The following is a 12,957-nucleotide window of genomic DNA, read 5'->3' as shown; positions in this document are numbered from 1 at the left end:
GTGGCAAGAATACACAGAAGAACTGTACAAAAAGATCTTCACGACCCAGATAATCACAATGGTGTGATCACTGACCTAGAGCCAGACATCCTGGAATGTGAAGTCAAGTGGGCCTTAGAAGGCATCACTACAAACAAAGCTAGTGGAGGTGATGGAATTCCAGTTGAGCTATTTCAAATCCTGAAAGATGATGCTGTGAAAGTGCTGCACTCAATATGCCAGCAAATTTGGAAAACTCAGCAGTGGCCACAGGACTGGAAAAGGTCAGTTTTCATTCCAATCCCAAAGAAAGGCAATGCCAAAGAATGCTCAGACTACCGCACAATTGCACTCATCTCACACGCTAGTAAAGTAATGCTCAAAATTCTCCAAGCCAGGCTTCAGCAATATGTGAACTGTGAACTTCCTGATGTTCAAGCTGGTTTTAGAAAAGGCAGAGGAACCAGAGATCAAATTGCCAACATCCGCTGGATCATCGAAAAAGCAAGAGAGTTTCAGAAAAACATCTAATTCTGCTTTATTGACTATGCCAAAGCCTTTGACTGTGTGGATCGCAATAAACTGTGGAAAATTCTGAAAGAGATGGGAATACCAGACCACCTGACCTGCCTCTTGAGAAATTTGTATGCAGGTCAGGAAGCAACAGTTAGAACTGGACATGGAACAACAGATTGGCTCCAAATAGGAACAGGAGTTCGTCAAGGCTGTATATTGTCACCCTGTTTATTTAACATACGCAGAGTACATCATGAGAAACGCTGGACTGGAAGAAACACAAGCTGGAATCAAGATTGCTGGGAGAAATATCAATAACCTCAGATATGCAGATGATACCACCCTTACGGCAGAAAGTGAAGAGGAACTAAAAAGCCTCTTGATGAAAGTGAAAGTGGAGAGTGAAAAAGTTGGCTTAAAGCTCAACATTCAGAAAACGAAGACCATGGTATCTGGTCCCATCACTTCATGGGAAATAGATGGGGAAACAGTGGAAACAGTATCAGACTTTATTTTTCTGGGCTCCAAAATCACTGCAGATGGTGATCGCAGCCATGAAATTAAAAGACACTTACTCCTTGGAAGGAAAGTTATGACCAACCTAGATAGCATATTCAAAAGCAGAGACATTACTTTGCCAACAAAGGTCCGTGTAGTCAAGGCTGTGGTTTTTCCAGTGGTCACGTATGGATGTGAGAGTTGGACTGTGAAGAAAGCTGAGCGCCGAAGAATTGATGCTTTTGAACTGTGGTGTTGGAGAAGACTCTTGAGAGTCCCTTGGACTGCAAGGAGATCTAACCAGTCCATTCTGAAGGAGATCAGTCCTGGGTGTTCTTTGGAAGGAATGATGCTAAAGCTGAAACTCCAGTACTTTGGCCACCTCATGCGAAGAGTTGACTCATTGGAAAAGACTCTGATCCTGTGAGGAATTGGGGGCAGGAGGAAAAGGGGACGACAGAGGATGAGATGGCTGGATGGCATCACCAACTCGATGGACGTGAGTTTGAGTGAACTCAGGGAGTTGATGATGGACAGAGGGGCCTGGCGTGCTGCAATTCATGGGGTCTCAAAGAGTCGGACACAACTGAGCGACTGAACTGAACTGAATAGTTATTGTAAGAATACTGTAATATGTAGTTACGTTAATACTGCCATAACAGTGTTTTATTTGTAACCTTGTTTCTCTCCCTGTATTTTCTGGGATACTATCCAGGCCAGAATCCTGGAAGTCATCCTAGGTTCCTTCCCCTCCTTAACTCCTTATTTTGCCAAAGAATCATTTGATTGTAGAAATGCTAGGAACCATAGAAATTTGATCCAGTTTAAGCAGAAGGGGGCAGCTTAAGGGTGCAGTAATATGCTATTGAACCTGCAAAACATGTGATTTGGCTGGATCTCTCATAAGTGACTAGAAATGGGAACTAGAAAATTGCAAGAAGTAAGTTAGGTTGAAAGTTATATTATAGAAAGAAAGTTCCTCTTCCCATGTCCCTTTTCTTTCTCTCTTAGACTGTGTGTTTTATTTGCTGCATTCCCTTTTCTTGTCTTTTAATAAATTCTTCAGTAAATCCAATAATGTTCTACTGTTTTTAAAAGTCCAGTCTAAATACCATATGTACAATAGATAGCCAGTGGGAATTTGCTATATGACCCAGGGAACTCATACCAGGGCTCTCTAACAGCCTCGAAGGGTGGGAAGGATTGGGAGGTGGGAGGGAGGTTCAAGAAGGAGGGGACATGTATACCTATGGCTGATTCATGTTGTTGTATGGCAGAAACCAACACAATATTGTAAGGCAATTATCCTTCAATTAAAAAGAAATAAGTCCAGTCTAGCTAGCTGAGCAAGAGAAGCAAGGTACAGAATAGTTCATAAAGAGTGATCTATTTATGTACTCAACTCTGTTCGAAGCCTGTATAGTAATTATCCTGGGGAGATAGTGTAGTGACTGAAAGGGAGCACAGGGGGCTTTCTGGAAAGTGCTTGGTTATGTTTCTTTTTTTTCTTTTTAAATCTTGATGGTGGTTACATGGATATGTTTAACTTGCAAAAGTTCTTTAAGTTATATGCTTAGTTATATGTACTTTTATGAAATGAGTAATATACTAAAGTTAAAAGGATGTCCTGGTTTAAAAGTTAAATTTCATTTCCCATTTAATTAACATTTCCTTCCCTTTGCAAAGTTTTGATAGGAGAGACTTGGAATAAGAAGGTGCATAATCTGCTTTCATTTTTCCTCTCCTCTGACTTCTTTTCTTTGGTACGTTATAGGGAATAGGGAGATTGAACAGGATATGCCTTTCTTTTAACTGATGCTGATCTAGTCCTGTTGGTTGTCAGTCCTTTTGTGCCTAAGACTAACTGTTCATCCATACAGTGAAACAGGCATCCAAGTGCTGGCCCTGTCTTGTTGCTCATTTGTAAGTTATTTGGGGAGTATTTTCCTTTCCATTTTGCCTTCATATAGGATATTCCGTCACCTTGGTATCTTGTAAGGCCTCCTCACTTCCCTCCACCCACAGCTGCTTGCTGGAGTGTTGCCTCTGTGAATGGCCAGCCCTTTTGGATGGGTTACCAGCTTTAGTGCCCAAACCCTGATTTCTTCATGGTTTCTACTTGATGCATAAGTACTGTTTCATCCTTGTCACACCACTTGGTGGTAATATAGGCTGCTGCCTTGACACTTTCTCTTTTTGCACTGACTTCTTCCAGCTCCCCTTTCTTCCTGCTCATTCCTGATGCAGTTGCCTGGACACATCAATTGCTTCATGGTTGTTGTTGTTTAGTCGCTCAGTCGTGTCCAACTCTTTGCGACCCCGTGGACTACAGCCCTCCAGGTCTCCCTGTGTCTCACCATCTCCTGGAGTTCACCCAAGTTCATGGCTATTGAATTGGTGATGCTATCCAACCTTATCCTCTGCTGCCCTCTTCTTTTGCCTTCAGTCTTTCCCAGCATCAGGGTCTTTTTCAATGCTACCAATAATGGTACAGTGCCTCACTACCCCCCATATTCTTTTATCCATTTACTACCAATTTAAAAAATACTTTCTTCTCGGGACTTTCCTGGTGGTTCAGTGGTTGGGACTTTGCACTCTCACTGCTGAGGGCCCAGGTTCGATCCCTGGTCAGGGAACTAAAATCCTACAAGCAGCGCAGTGTGACAAAAAACAAAACAACAACAAGCAAGAAAACAACTTTTCCCCCTTCCTCTTCAGCTGTTTTTCATCAACCTCACTCTTTTTATGCTGGGGTATTTGTCAATTATATTCTGGATAGCCACTACCAACGAGTATTTGTGCTTTCCTGCATGTGAACCCATCTGTCACAGTATGTGAGACCAGAGGCTTTTAAAAAAATCTTTTCTCCAGGAGGTAGATGTTTCTCTATTTCCTGTGGCTCTTAGTATTGCTGTGGTACTAGGTACTTGTGTCTTGTTTTTAAAATGGCAGGTAATGTACATTTCAGTTATTTCTCTTCATGCTTCTCATTTTTTTTTTGTACTGTCCAGGTCAGATTGATGTGCTGCTTATCTCTATTTGTTGTAGCTTCCTTTATTGAAATGTAAAAGATAGGCCTCATTTGCCTTTTTTAAAAATAATATTTTCTCATCTAATGCTACTAATTAGGTGGGTGTTTGCTTTAGAATGTCTGCATCTTGATGATGCTTACTGGTGAGGAGGAAGTGGCATTGGGATGGAGTGGGATGGGCTAGACTAAAGGCCAAGGGAAGGCAGGCACTTCATATTGTCTGTATTGCCTCCTTTGTACTATTATACTTTTTCATTGAAAACATATATTTAGCTCCTATTATAGAAACATAAGGTCTTCCCTCATGGCTCAGATGTGAAGAATCCTCCTGCAAAGTGGGAGACCTGGGTTCAATCCCTAGGTCAGGAAGATCCCCTGGAGGAGGGCCTGGCTACCCATTCCAATATTCTTGCCTGGAGAATTATACACATATGTATTACAGACATACAAAGAAGGCTCTGAGTTTTACTTAAGCATTAATTGAATGTTAGGGATATTTATAACTTTGTGTGACAGGTATTTTATTATTTATGATTTTTAAAAAACTGAAATATGCTTTTCTTTACTGGATATAATGTGACTAAAAGGAGAAAAGTAAATAAACATAAGTAGACATGTACTCATTATGAATAATATATCCTGTCAAAGTGCCTTATTGTGTCACCTTGAAATCTCATCCCCTACTTTTCCTTTGGGATTTTGTAATCAATGTCTCACATCATTCATGGCATACCGAAACAGTTGTCACTAAGAAATTTGTTTCTGGCTTCAGCTGTTCAATAGGAAGTATAAAATGTTGGCACTTTTTAACTGTAATGAATGTTGTAGAGATGTTTAAATATAAAGTTCTTACACTTTCAGAAAAGACGTTAAAGTTTTATGTGTTTTACTTTTTTTTTTCCTTTGCAGGATGTGGTAACTGGACGTAGTCCCCTGCTCTTCAGGAAGCTCAGTAATCCTGACATATTTTCATCCACTGGAAAAGCTAAACTTCAACGACAACTTAGTCAGGATGACTGTAAGTTACGGAGAGGAAGCCTGGCCAGTTCTTTGTCAGGTAAGGATCTAATTTTTTTTTTTTTTTAAGAGTTTTGGGACTGTGTTGTCAATGTTTAAGGGTGTATTAACTTGGCATCTTGACAGCTTCTTCTGTGGTAACAGTCTTCTGTAGAACACTTGTGAGTAAGGCTGTCTTCCTTTGCTGTTTCCTCATTGCATCTCTTAATCCTAACCTAATAAACCTGCTAGATATTTCTTGATTGACCATTATTACTGGTTATTCCCTTTCAATATAATTTTTGCTCTGTGTTTATTTCTTCAGACTTCACAAACTTTGCTACTTCTTTTCTTTTTTTTCTATTTCTGAAATCCATTCCAAAGGCCATAATGTCTCCCTACCTCTTCCATAGAAAAGTCTTAAAAGATTCAAAAGGTGCCTTATGATCCAGCAACCCCACTGCTGGGCATACACACTGAGGAAACCAGAAGGGAAAGAGACACGTGTACCCCAATGTTCATCGCAGCACTGTTTATAATAGCCAAGACGTGGAAGCAACCTAGATGTCCATCAGCAGATGAATGGATAAGAAAGCTGTGGTACATATACACAATGGAATATTACTCAGCCATTAAAAAGAATACATTTGAATCAGTTCTAATGAGGTGGATGAAACTGGAGCCTATTATACAGAGTGAAGTAAGCCAGAAGGAAAAACATAAATACAGTATACTAACGCATATATATGGAATTTAGAAAGATGGTAACAATAACCCGGTGTACGAGACAGCAAAAGAGACACTGATGTATAGAACAGTCTTATAGACTCTGTGGGAGAGGGAGAGGGTGGGAAGATGTGGGAGAATGGCAATGAAACATGTAAATTATCATGTAGGAAACGAGTTGCCAGTCCAGGTTCGATGCATGATGCTGGATGCTTGGGGCTGGTGCACTGGGACGGCCCAAAGGGATGGTATGGGGAGGGAGGAGGGAGGAGGGTTCGGGATGGGGAACACATGTATACCTGTGGCGGATTCACTTTGATATTTGGCAAAACTAATACAATTATGTAAAGTTTAAAAACAAAATAAAATTGGAAGAATTAAAAAAAAAATAAATAAAATCTTAATAATAAAAAAAAAAAAAAAAAGATTCAAAAGGAACAATTAATACAAGGAAGTCATGCTAAATAGAAAGCAATTAAAACATGGCATGGTTTTAAGCAGTCAATAGAGTATGAAAAAAGAATCTATTTGACTTTAGTTGAAGAAGGAAAAGTAATCTTATTACATTCCTTGGCCTATAGTGAAGAGTATCAGTTTCTTTTTACTTTTGCTCCTTTTCAGGGCTGTTCCTTTGGTTTTCTCTTCTCACTCCTCTATTGAGATTTTTATTTTGTCTGTCATGTTTTAATCACACAGAGCTGTTTCTTGTTTGTCTCTTTTTCCATAGTGTTCTGCTCTTCTTTCAAGGATGTGTTTTATCTTCTCATTCCCTATGAGTAAATAGATTTTTACTTTTTTAATTAAAATTTTCGTTAAGCTTTCTTTTTTTTGGCTCGCTGCGTCTTCATTGTGGCACACGGGGTCTTCCCTAGTTGCAGAGCACAGGCTGTACAGGACGTAGACTCTCTCTAGTTGTGGCATGGGCTTAGTTACCCTGTGGCACGTGGGGTCCTAGTTCCCTGACCAGGAGTCAAACCCAGGCCCCCTGTAGTGAGAGTGTGAGTCCTAACCACTGGGCTGCCAGGGAATTCCCTCTTTATTCTCATTTAATGGAGTTTCCAGGGGGACAGAAGATACAAATATGTGGTCATTCAACCATTTTTAACTGGGAATATTTCTTAAAAATAGGCTCTTGAAATCATTTTAAGAATAATTATTAGAATTTTTAAGAAGTTTTTTTCCTTGAGTTATTTGTTTACTAAAGGGCTAGTTGCTCTGTTTGTTCATATTGTTCCTTTTGTTTTAAACTATTTGTGTTCCTCTAATTCTTGACACTTCTTGGTAAGCTTCAAGCCCTTACTAGTATATGTCCATACGGGTTTCGTCTGCTGTTGTATAAGTCTCTTTCCCCATTAGGCACTTATTTTGAAGAGAGAGAGGATTGTGATACTAGCCTTTGGATATGTAGATGGGAAGTTAACAAACTAATTTTCCTTTAGGTTATATAGCTACACATCTATAGGCAAATCGCCTGGAGAGCTTGGCAACATTTGCAGAAGGAAGAAAAGAAACTAGGCAGGCTCTACTCCAGGCTTGTGGAGGTTTTGAATAGAGAACCAGTATTATTTTTTGTGGAGGGTTTTATGGAAAGACTTCTCATTAAAGCATGCATTTGAGAGCAGACTTGAGAGAAAGCTAGATTTTTTTTTTTTAATTTTGTTTCTGATGAAAAATGTAAAATATACCAGTTATAAAAAATTTGAGTGCAGTAACATGCTTCATGTCAAAGTTGAAAATCTTTACTTTCTTCTCTTTTCCCTCCCTCCAAACCATTTATATATACTCCATTATATTTAAATATACATTTAAAATTTTATGTAAGTATATAAACTTTATTTTAAAAATAAAAATTGGGATCATATGCTATATACTTCCTTTCTGCTATTTTCACTCAACTGAGAACATTGAACATTTTCTCCTGGCTGCAATGTTGAGCTGCCTCATTATTTTTAATGGGTTCAGTATGTCATTATGTGGAGATATTATAATTTCTTTAATTTGTAGTGATCATTTATTTTATCCCTCATTTTATTATAGTGAGAGCATTGCTAGGGTTAACTTTCTGGTCTACTTTTTTTTTCCTTTGCATTCCTACAAATGGAATGCTATGTCCAGGCTTACTCAAATTATAATTATAATAGGTTTTGCTAAATTGCCCTCCAAATAAGTTCCGTCACATTTTGTTTGCAGTAAAAGGGTATGTTACAGCAAAAAAAAAAAAAAACAACCCAACCTACTTTTTGCTCATACCTCTTTATAAGAGTGGTTACTTCTCTGACGAATAGAATTTTGCAGGAAGAAGAAGAGTTTTTAAGTAAATTGGTGATCAAGTTAAAGCCAGGTGAATATGCAGGGCAGAATATTGAAATTGAATGAGTGAATGGGTTTGGAAAAAGTAGAAAGAGATGAGGCCAGGGAGATAATATGGATTTATGGAGGATCTTTTTAGAGTTTTAAAAGTGTAACTTAGGACTTCCCCATCAGTCCAGTGGTTAAAACTCTGTGCTTCCCCTGCAAGGGGTGTGGGTTCAGTCTCTGGTCAGGGACCTAAGATCTCACATGCCACATGGTGCTGCCAAATAAAAACAACAAACCAAAAAAACAAAACTAAAAAAGCAACAAAAAGTGTGGCTTAATTGTTTAAACAGTAGGGAGTCATGAGAAGGGGATGACATGACCATATTTGTTTTGATTAGATCACTAACACCAATGTGAAGAATGGTGTGAGGGAAGGGATTGAAATAGGACTTGAACCTCAGCTAGAAAGTCATTGCAGTTCTAGGTGCTCAGTCTTTATAAATGACTTTCTTGCAGTCTTTCAGTAGGATTAAGGCATTCAATCAACCTGGACTGAACACATGGAATCTGGCAAGAGCAGCATAGATTCAGTGTTTGTCTTCTGGAAACCTAAGGGCTAAACTTGTCTAGGAGAAGCTTCCAGCTCCACTGTTACCACATTGAGTTGATGAGAAACTAGGTAGGATGGAAGGGACTGGAAAACTAGTGGCCTTCTAGGTTGGGTCTTAGGTTGGAACAAGCCTGTTAGGTTGGAAGCTGGGCCCTGGCATGGTGGTGGATATTACAGAGAATTTAAAATCATCCACTCAGTTCAGTATTCCACTTGGATTTCTCACCACCGCCAACATAGGTGGAATTTTTTAGAGGGCTGCGGATCCTAAAATGGATGTGGAGGGGCTTCACTTTGTTTTGGATCAATGTACTTTTAATCCATTTGCTGTCATTGTATTTTTTTCATTTTGTTAATTAATAATTTGTTAATTTTCCAAACGTTGTGTTTGAAGGCAAGCAGCTGCTCCCCTTGTCCGGCAGTGCACACAGCAGCGTGGGACAGGTGACTTGGCAGTCTTCAGGAGAAGCGTCCAACCTGGTGCGGATGAGGAATCAGTCCCTCGGACAGTCTGCGCCTTCTCTTACCGCTGGCTTGGTAAGTGTTAGTACAGATGCTCCCTTGCTCTGTGAACAGATCCTTGGTTGTCATTTGTCATTACCACAGCTATTATTTTTCCTTTAGGGTTTGGCTAGATTAATTTCTCAAAGCAAACAACGGAAAAGAATGGAATTTAATAGACTATATTCTGAATGTGCTCTCATGCTGTCCCTGGTACTGACTATGTAATGCGAGTCAATAAAAAGATTCAGTATGATTTGAACCTTAATGGATAAATTTCCTGAGAAAGAGCTTTGTTATGGAAATGATTCTAAATCTTGTGAAGTTGTGTTGCTTCCGTATATAGCTCTGTGGTATACATATTTAGTACGTGTGGATAGAGAACATGTTTTACACAGAGTAGGCAGGCACTTCAGTATATATTAAGTGAAAGAACGAGCCTCTTCTTTGTCTAGCTTTGTATAGTAGACAGGACCTAACATGTTAAGCTGTACAGTCTGGGCAGGTTGTTTTCTGCCTATTGTTGCATCTTGTACCCTTTTACCCTCAGTGGCCCTGCCTATTTACTTAGGGGATCCATTGACTTTCTATTGATCTCAACCCTCTTCCCTCTATCTGTAAGACAAGGCAGACTAATAATTTGCAGGATATGATAACAGAAGCTTGTTCCCATTAAGATAAGTTCATCTACTCTTTGGGACCATAAATCTTTTGGGTTGGCATAAAGGGAGTAGAAAGCTTTGTCCATTTGTTCATCCAAGAAAGTGGGGATGGGGGAAGAAGTCTGCTTATAGCAGGTGGGAAGTTAGTTTTTGGATCAAAAGATTTCTTGATATGACCTGAGGTTTGTGATTTTAGGCTACAGGGATAATTGGCATCATTTGTGGAACTTCCCCAACTTTTTATTTTGAAAATATCAAACTTGTATAAAAATGGAAAGAATGGCAATTAAACTTACTTAGATTGACCAATTTGGTTGTAACTTTATATTTTGTCACATTTGTTTTATCTGTGTGTATATGTATATATTTTTTTCCCTGAAGATTTCAAAGCAAGTAACAAACATTATGCTATCGCACCCTCAAGTATATTTCCTAAAATCAAGGGACAGTCTCCTAAATAACCACAATATATAATGGACCCTTGAACAACAGGGATTTGAACTGAGTGGGCCTAATTATATATGGATTTTTTTCCCATTAATACTACCAGATCCATGGTTGGTTGAATCCTGGAATGCAGAACTGTGGATAGGGAGGACCAGCTATAAATTTATACTTGGATTTTCTACTGCATGGGGATGGGGAGGGATTGGGAGATGTCAGCACCTCTACCCCTTGTGTTGTTCAAGAGTCATCTATATTACCAGATCTGAGAAGTTTAACATAAATTTAATTTAAAAAAATTCAGATTTCTCCGCTTGTTTTCAACATGTCTATTAAAGCCCCACCTCTCTCCTCTTTTAACCTCTGGAACTTAAAAAAATACATGCACCATTGTAGAGATTTTGATCCAGTGGGTCTGGAGTGGTCCCAGGCATCCATATTCGCTTTAAATACACTCTTTTGAGAACTGCTGCCATTAAGGTAAAGCTGAATGTTTCATTTTAAGGTGGTTTGTTGCAGAGGAAACTACTGGACTGAGTTTGCTGAATTCCTAGCCTAACAATTGAAGTAGAATATTCCTGAATTAATTTTTTTTTTTAAAAAGCTTATTGAAATATAATTCACATATGATAAAATTACTCATTTAAACTGTACAATTCAGTGATTTTTAGTATATTCATAGATGCAGCCATCACTGCAGTCAGTTTTAGAATATATTCATCATATCAGGAAGAATTCTTAGACCCTTTAGTTATCACCTTATTTTCATCTCTCTCTGCTGCTACTGCTGCTAAGTCGCTTCAGTTGTGTCCGACTTTGTGCGACCCCATAGATGGCAGCCCACCAGGCTCCGCCATCCTTGGGATTCTCCAGGCAAGAACACTGGAGTGGGTTGCCATTTCCTTCTCCAATGCATGAAAGTGAAAAGTGAAAATGAAGTCGCTCAGTCGTCTCGGACTCTTAACGACCCCATGGACTGCAGCCCACCAGGCTCCTCTGTCCATGGGATTTTCCAGGCAAGAGTGCTGGAGTGGGGTGCCATTGCCTAATATACTTTCTGCCTCCATAGATATACCTATTCTATCCATTTCATATAAATTGAATCCTATATGTGGCCTTTTGTAATTGGCTTCTTCCATTAAAATGATGTTTTTAAGGTTCCTCCATTGTGTAGCATGTATTATGTCACTCCTTTTTACCGCTGAATAATATTCTATTGTATGAATATACCTTATTTTATCTGTTTGTCAGTTGATTGACATTTGGGTTGTTTATTCCTTTAGACTATTATGAATAATGAACATTTGTTTACAGCGTTCATATGGACAGTTTTCATTTTTCTTGGGAGTGGAATTACTTGGTCTTATGATAACTGTTTAAATGCAGCAGTGTTTGATAAACTGCAGTGTATGATGATTTTGGTTTCTTCACATCTTCATCAGCATTTGCTATTGTCTGTCTTGATTTTAGTCATCCTAGTGGTTCTGAAGTGATATCTGTGGTTTTGATTTGTGTTTTCCTAATGACAGTAAGCATCCTTTTATGTGATTATCGGCCCTTTGTATATCTTTTGAAGAAATGTGTATTCAGACTCTTTGCTCATTTAAAAAATTGGGTTATTTGTCTTTTTATGGGTGTGTAAAATAATTACTTCTCTAGAACTGAATCTAGTTATGTCTTTCCTCCCAGGGATCTGCCTTTTGTTTCCTCTTGTGCTTTTCTTCCTCAGCAATTTACTTACTTATGGTAACCTCAGGCTAGTTCCTCCTTTTCCATTCTCGTAATCAAGGATTTCCAGTTGCATATTTTATGTTTGATGGCACATTTGATAGTTAGTGTTGAATACTTTCCTTGCTTTGACTTACTGTACACTGAATATACCTTGATGCCACCCCAGCTTCTGTGGCATTTCTAAAAAAGTCTGTCCTATAATGTATCCTTGTTGTTAATAGAATCATGGCCATATACAGCCCACAGATCCATATATAGTCTGCAGACCCATATACAGTCCACAGACCCAGCCTCCAGAGAATTTTTGGGTCTACAAGATTCACATATAACAAAAAACCAATTTAAAAGTAATAAGACAACATTTAATAGAATAAGGAACTAAGGGGACAGGAATTGTCTTAGGTGTAATGATTGGGGAGATAATTTGCAGGAGGTTAGATTTGACCAGAGTCTGGAGAACAATTAGCCAAAAGCCTGAGTGTAGCAACTATTTTCATTTTGAAGCCATCTGGGTGATTGTGTTTGTGAGATTTTTGGACTTCTCTCTCATTTCCTAGTATCTATTGAGAGGATTTCTCTGAATGTCCATTTTCCCTATATATGTAGAAACTATGATTCCAATTAGTGGTTTCTAAAGCATGTATAAAAAGAATCATCCAATCATATTACTATATTGTATGTTCCTAGGGATAGGGAAAAACTTAGATGGCATCTTGTCCAAGATTAGTTATTCATCTTAAAATATATGCATGGTTCGATCCCTTGTTTGTGAAGATTCCTTAGAGAAGAAAATGGCAACTCCCTCCAGTATTCTTGCCTGAAAAATCCCACAGACAGAGGAACCTGATGGGCTATAGTCCATGGGTTGCAGAGTCGGACATGACTGAGTGTGGCACATATTTGTTCAGGAACTGTTGACCAAAACCTCCCACCTAGGCCAGGCACAATAATATCTGCTTGCCTGA

At 38.8% G+C, this 12,957-nt stretch overlaps 1 protein-coding gene and 1 non-coding gene across 6 annotated transcripts in view; both read left to right on the top strand.

Annotated features, from left to right (window-relative positions):
• Nucleotides 1-12,957, top strand: part of MAST2 (microtubule associated serine/threonine kinase 2) — a 207,402-nt gene that overhangs the window by 21,679 nt on the left and 172,766 nt on the right. For all 5 annotated transcript variants that reach the window (XM_061412120.1, XM_061412119.1, XM_061412118.1 and 2 more), the window contains exons 2-3: nucleotides 4,934-5,081; nucleotides 9,049-9,191. In XM_061412120.1, the coding sequence (XP_061268104.1) occupies nucleotides 4,934-5,081; nucleotides 9,049-9,191 (291 nt within the window). The remainder of the gene's footprint in view (nucleotides 1-4,933; nucleotides 5,082-9,048; nucleotides 9,192-12,957) is intronic.
• Nucleotides 3,557-3,629, top strand: TRNAE-CUC (transfer RNA glutamic acid (anticodon CUC)). The gene has a single exon. It is a non-coding gene; the product is annotated as a tRNA-Glu (tRNA).

Source organism: Bos javanicus, chromosome 3 (genome assembly GCF_032452875.1).
Source record: "Bos javanicus breed banteng chromosome 3, ARS-OSU_banteng_1.0, whole genome shotgun sequence".
NCBI classification, from domain to species: Eukaryota; Metazoa; Chordata; class Mammalia; order Artiodactyla; family Bovidae; genus Bos; species Bos javanicus.
The sequence above is the reverse complement of the archived record's forward strand: the minus strand, read 5'-3'. Positions and strand labels throughout refer to the sequence as shown.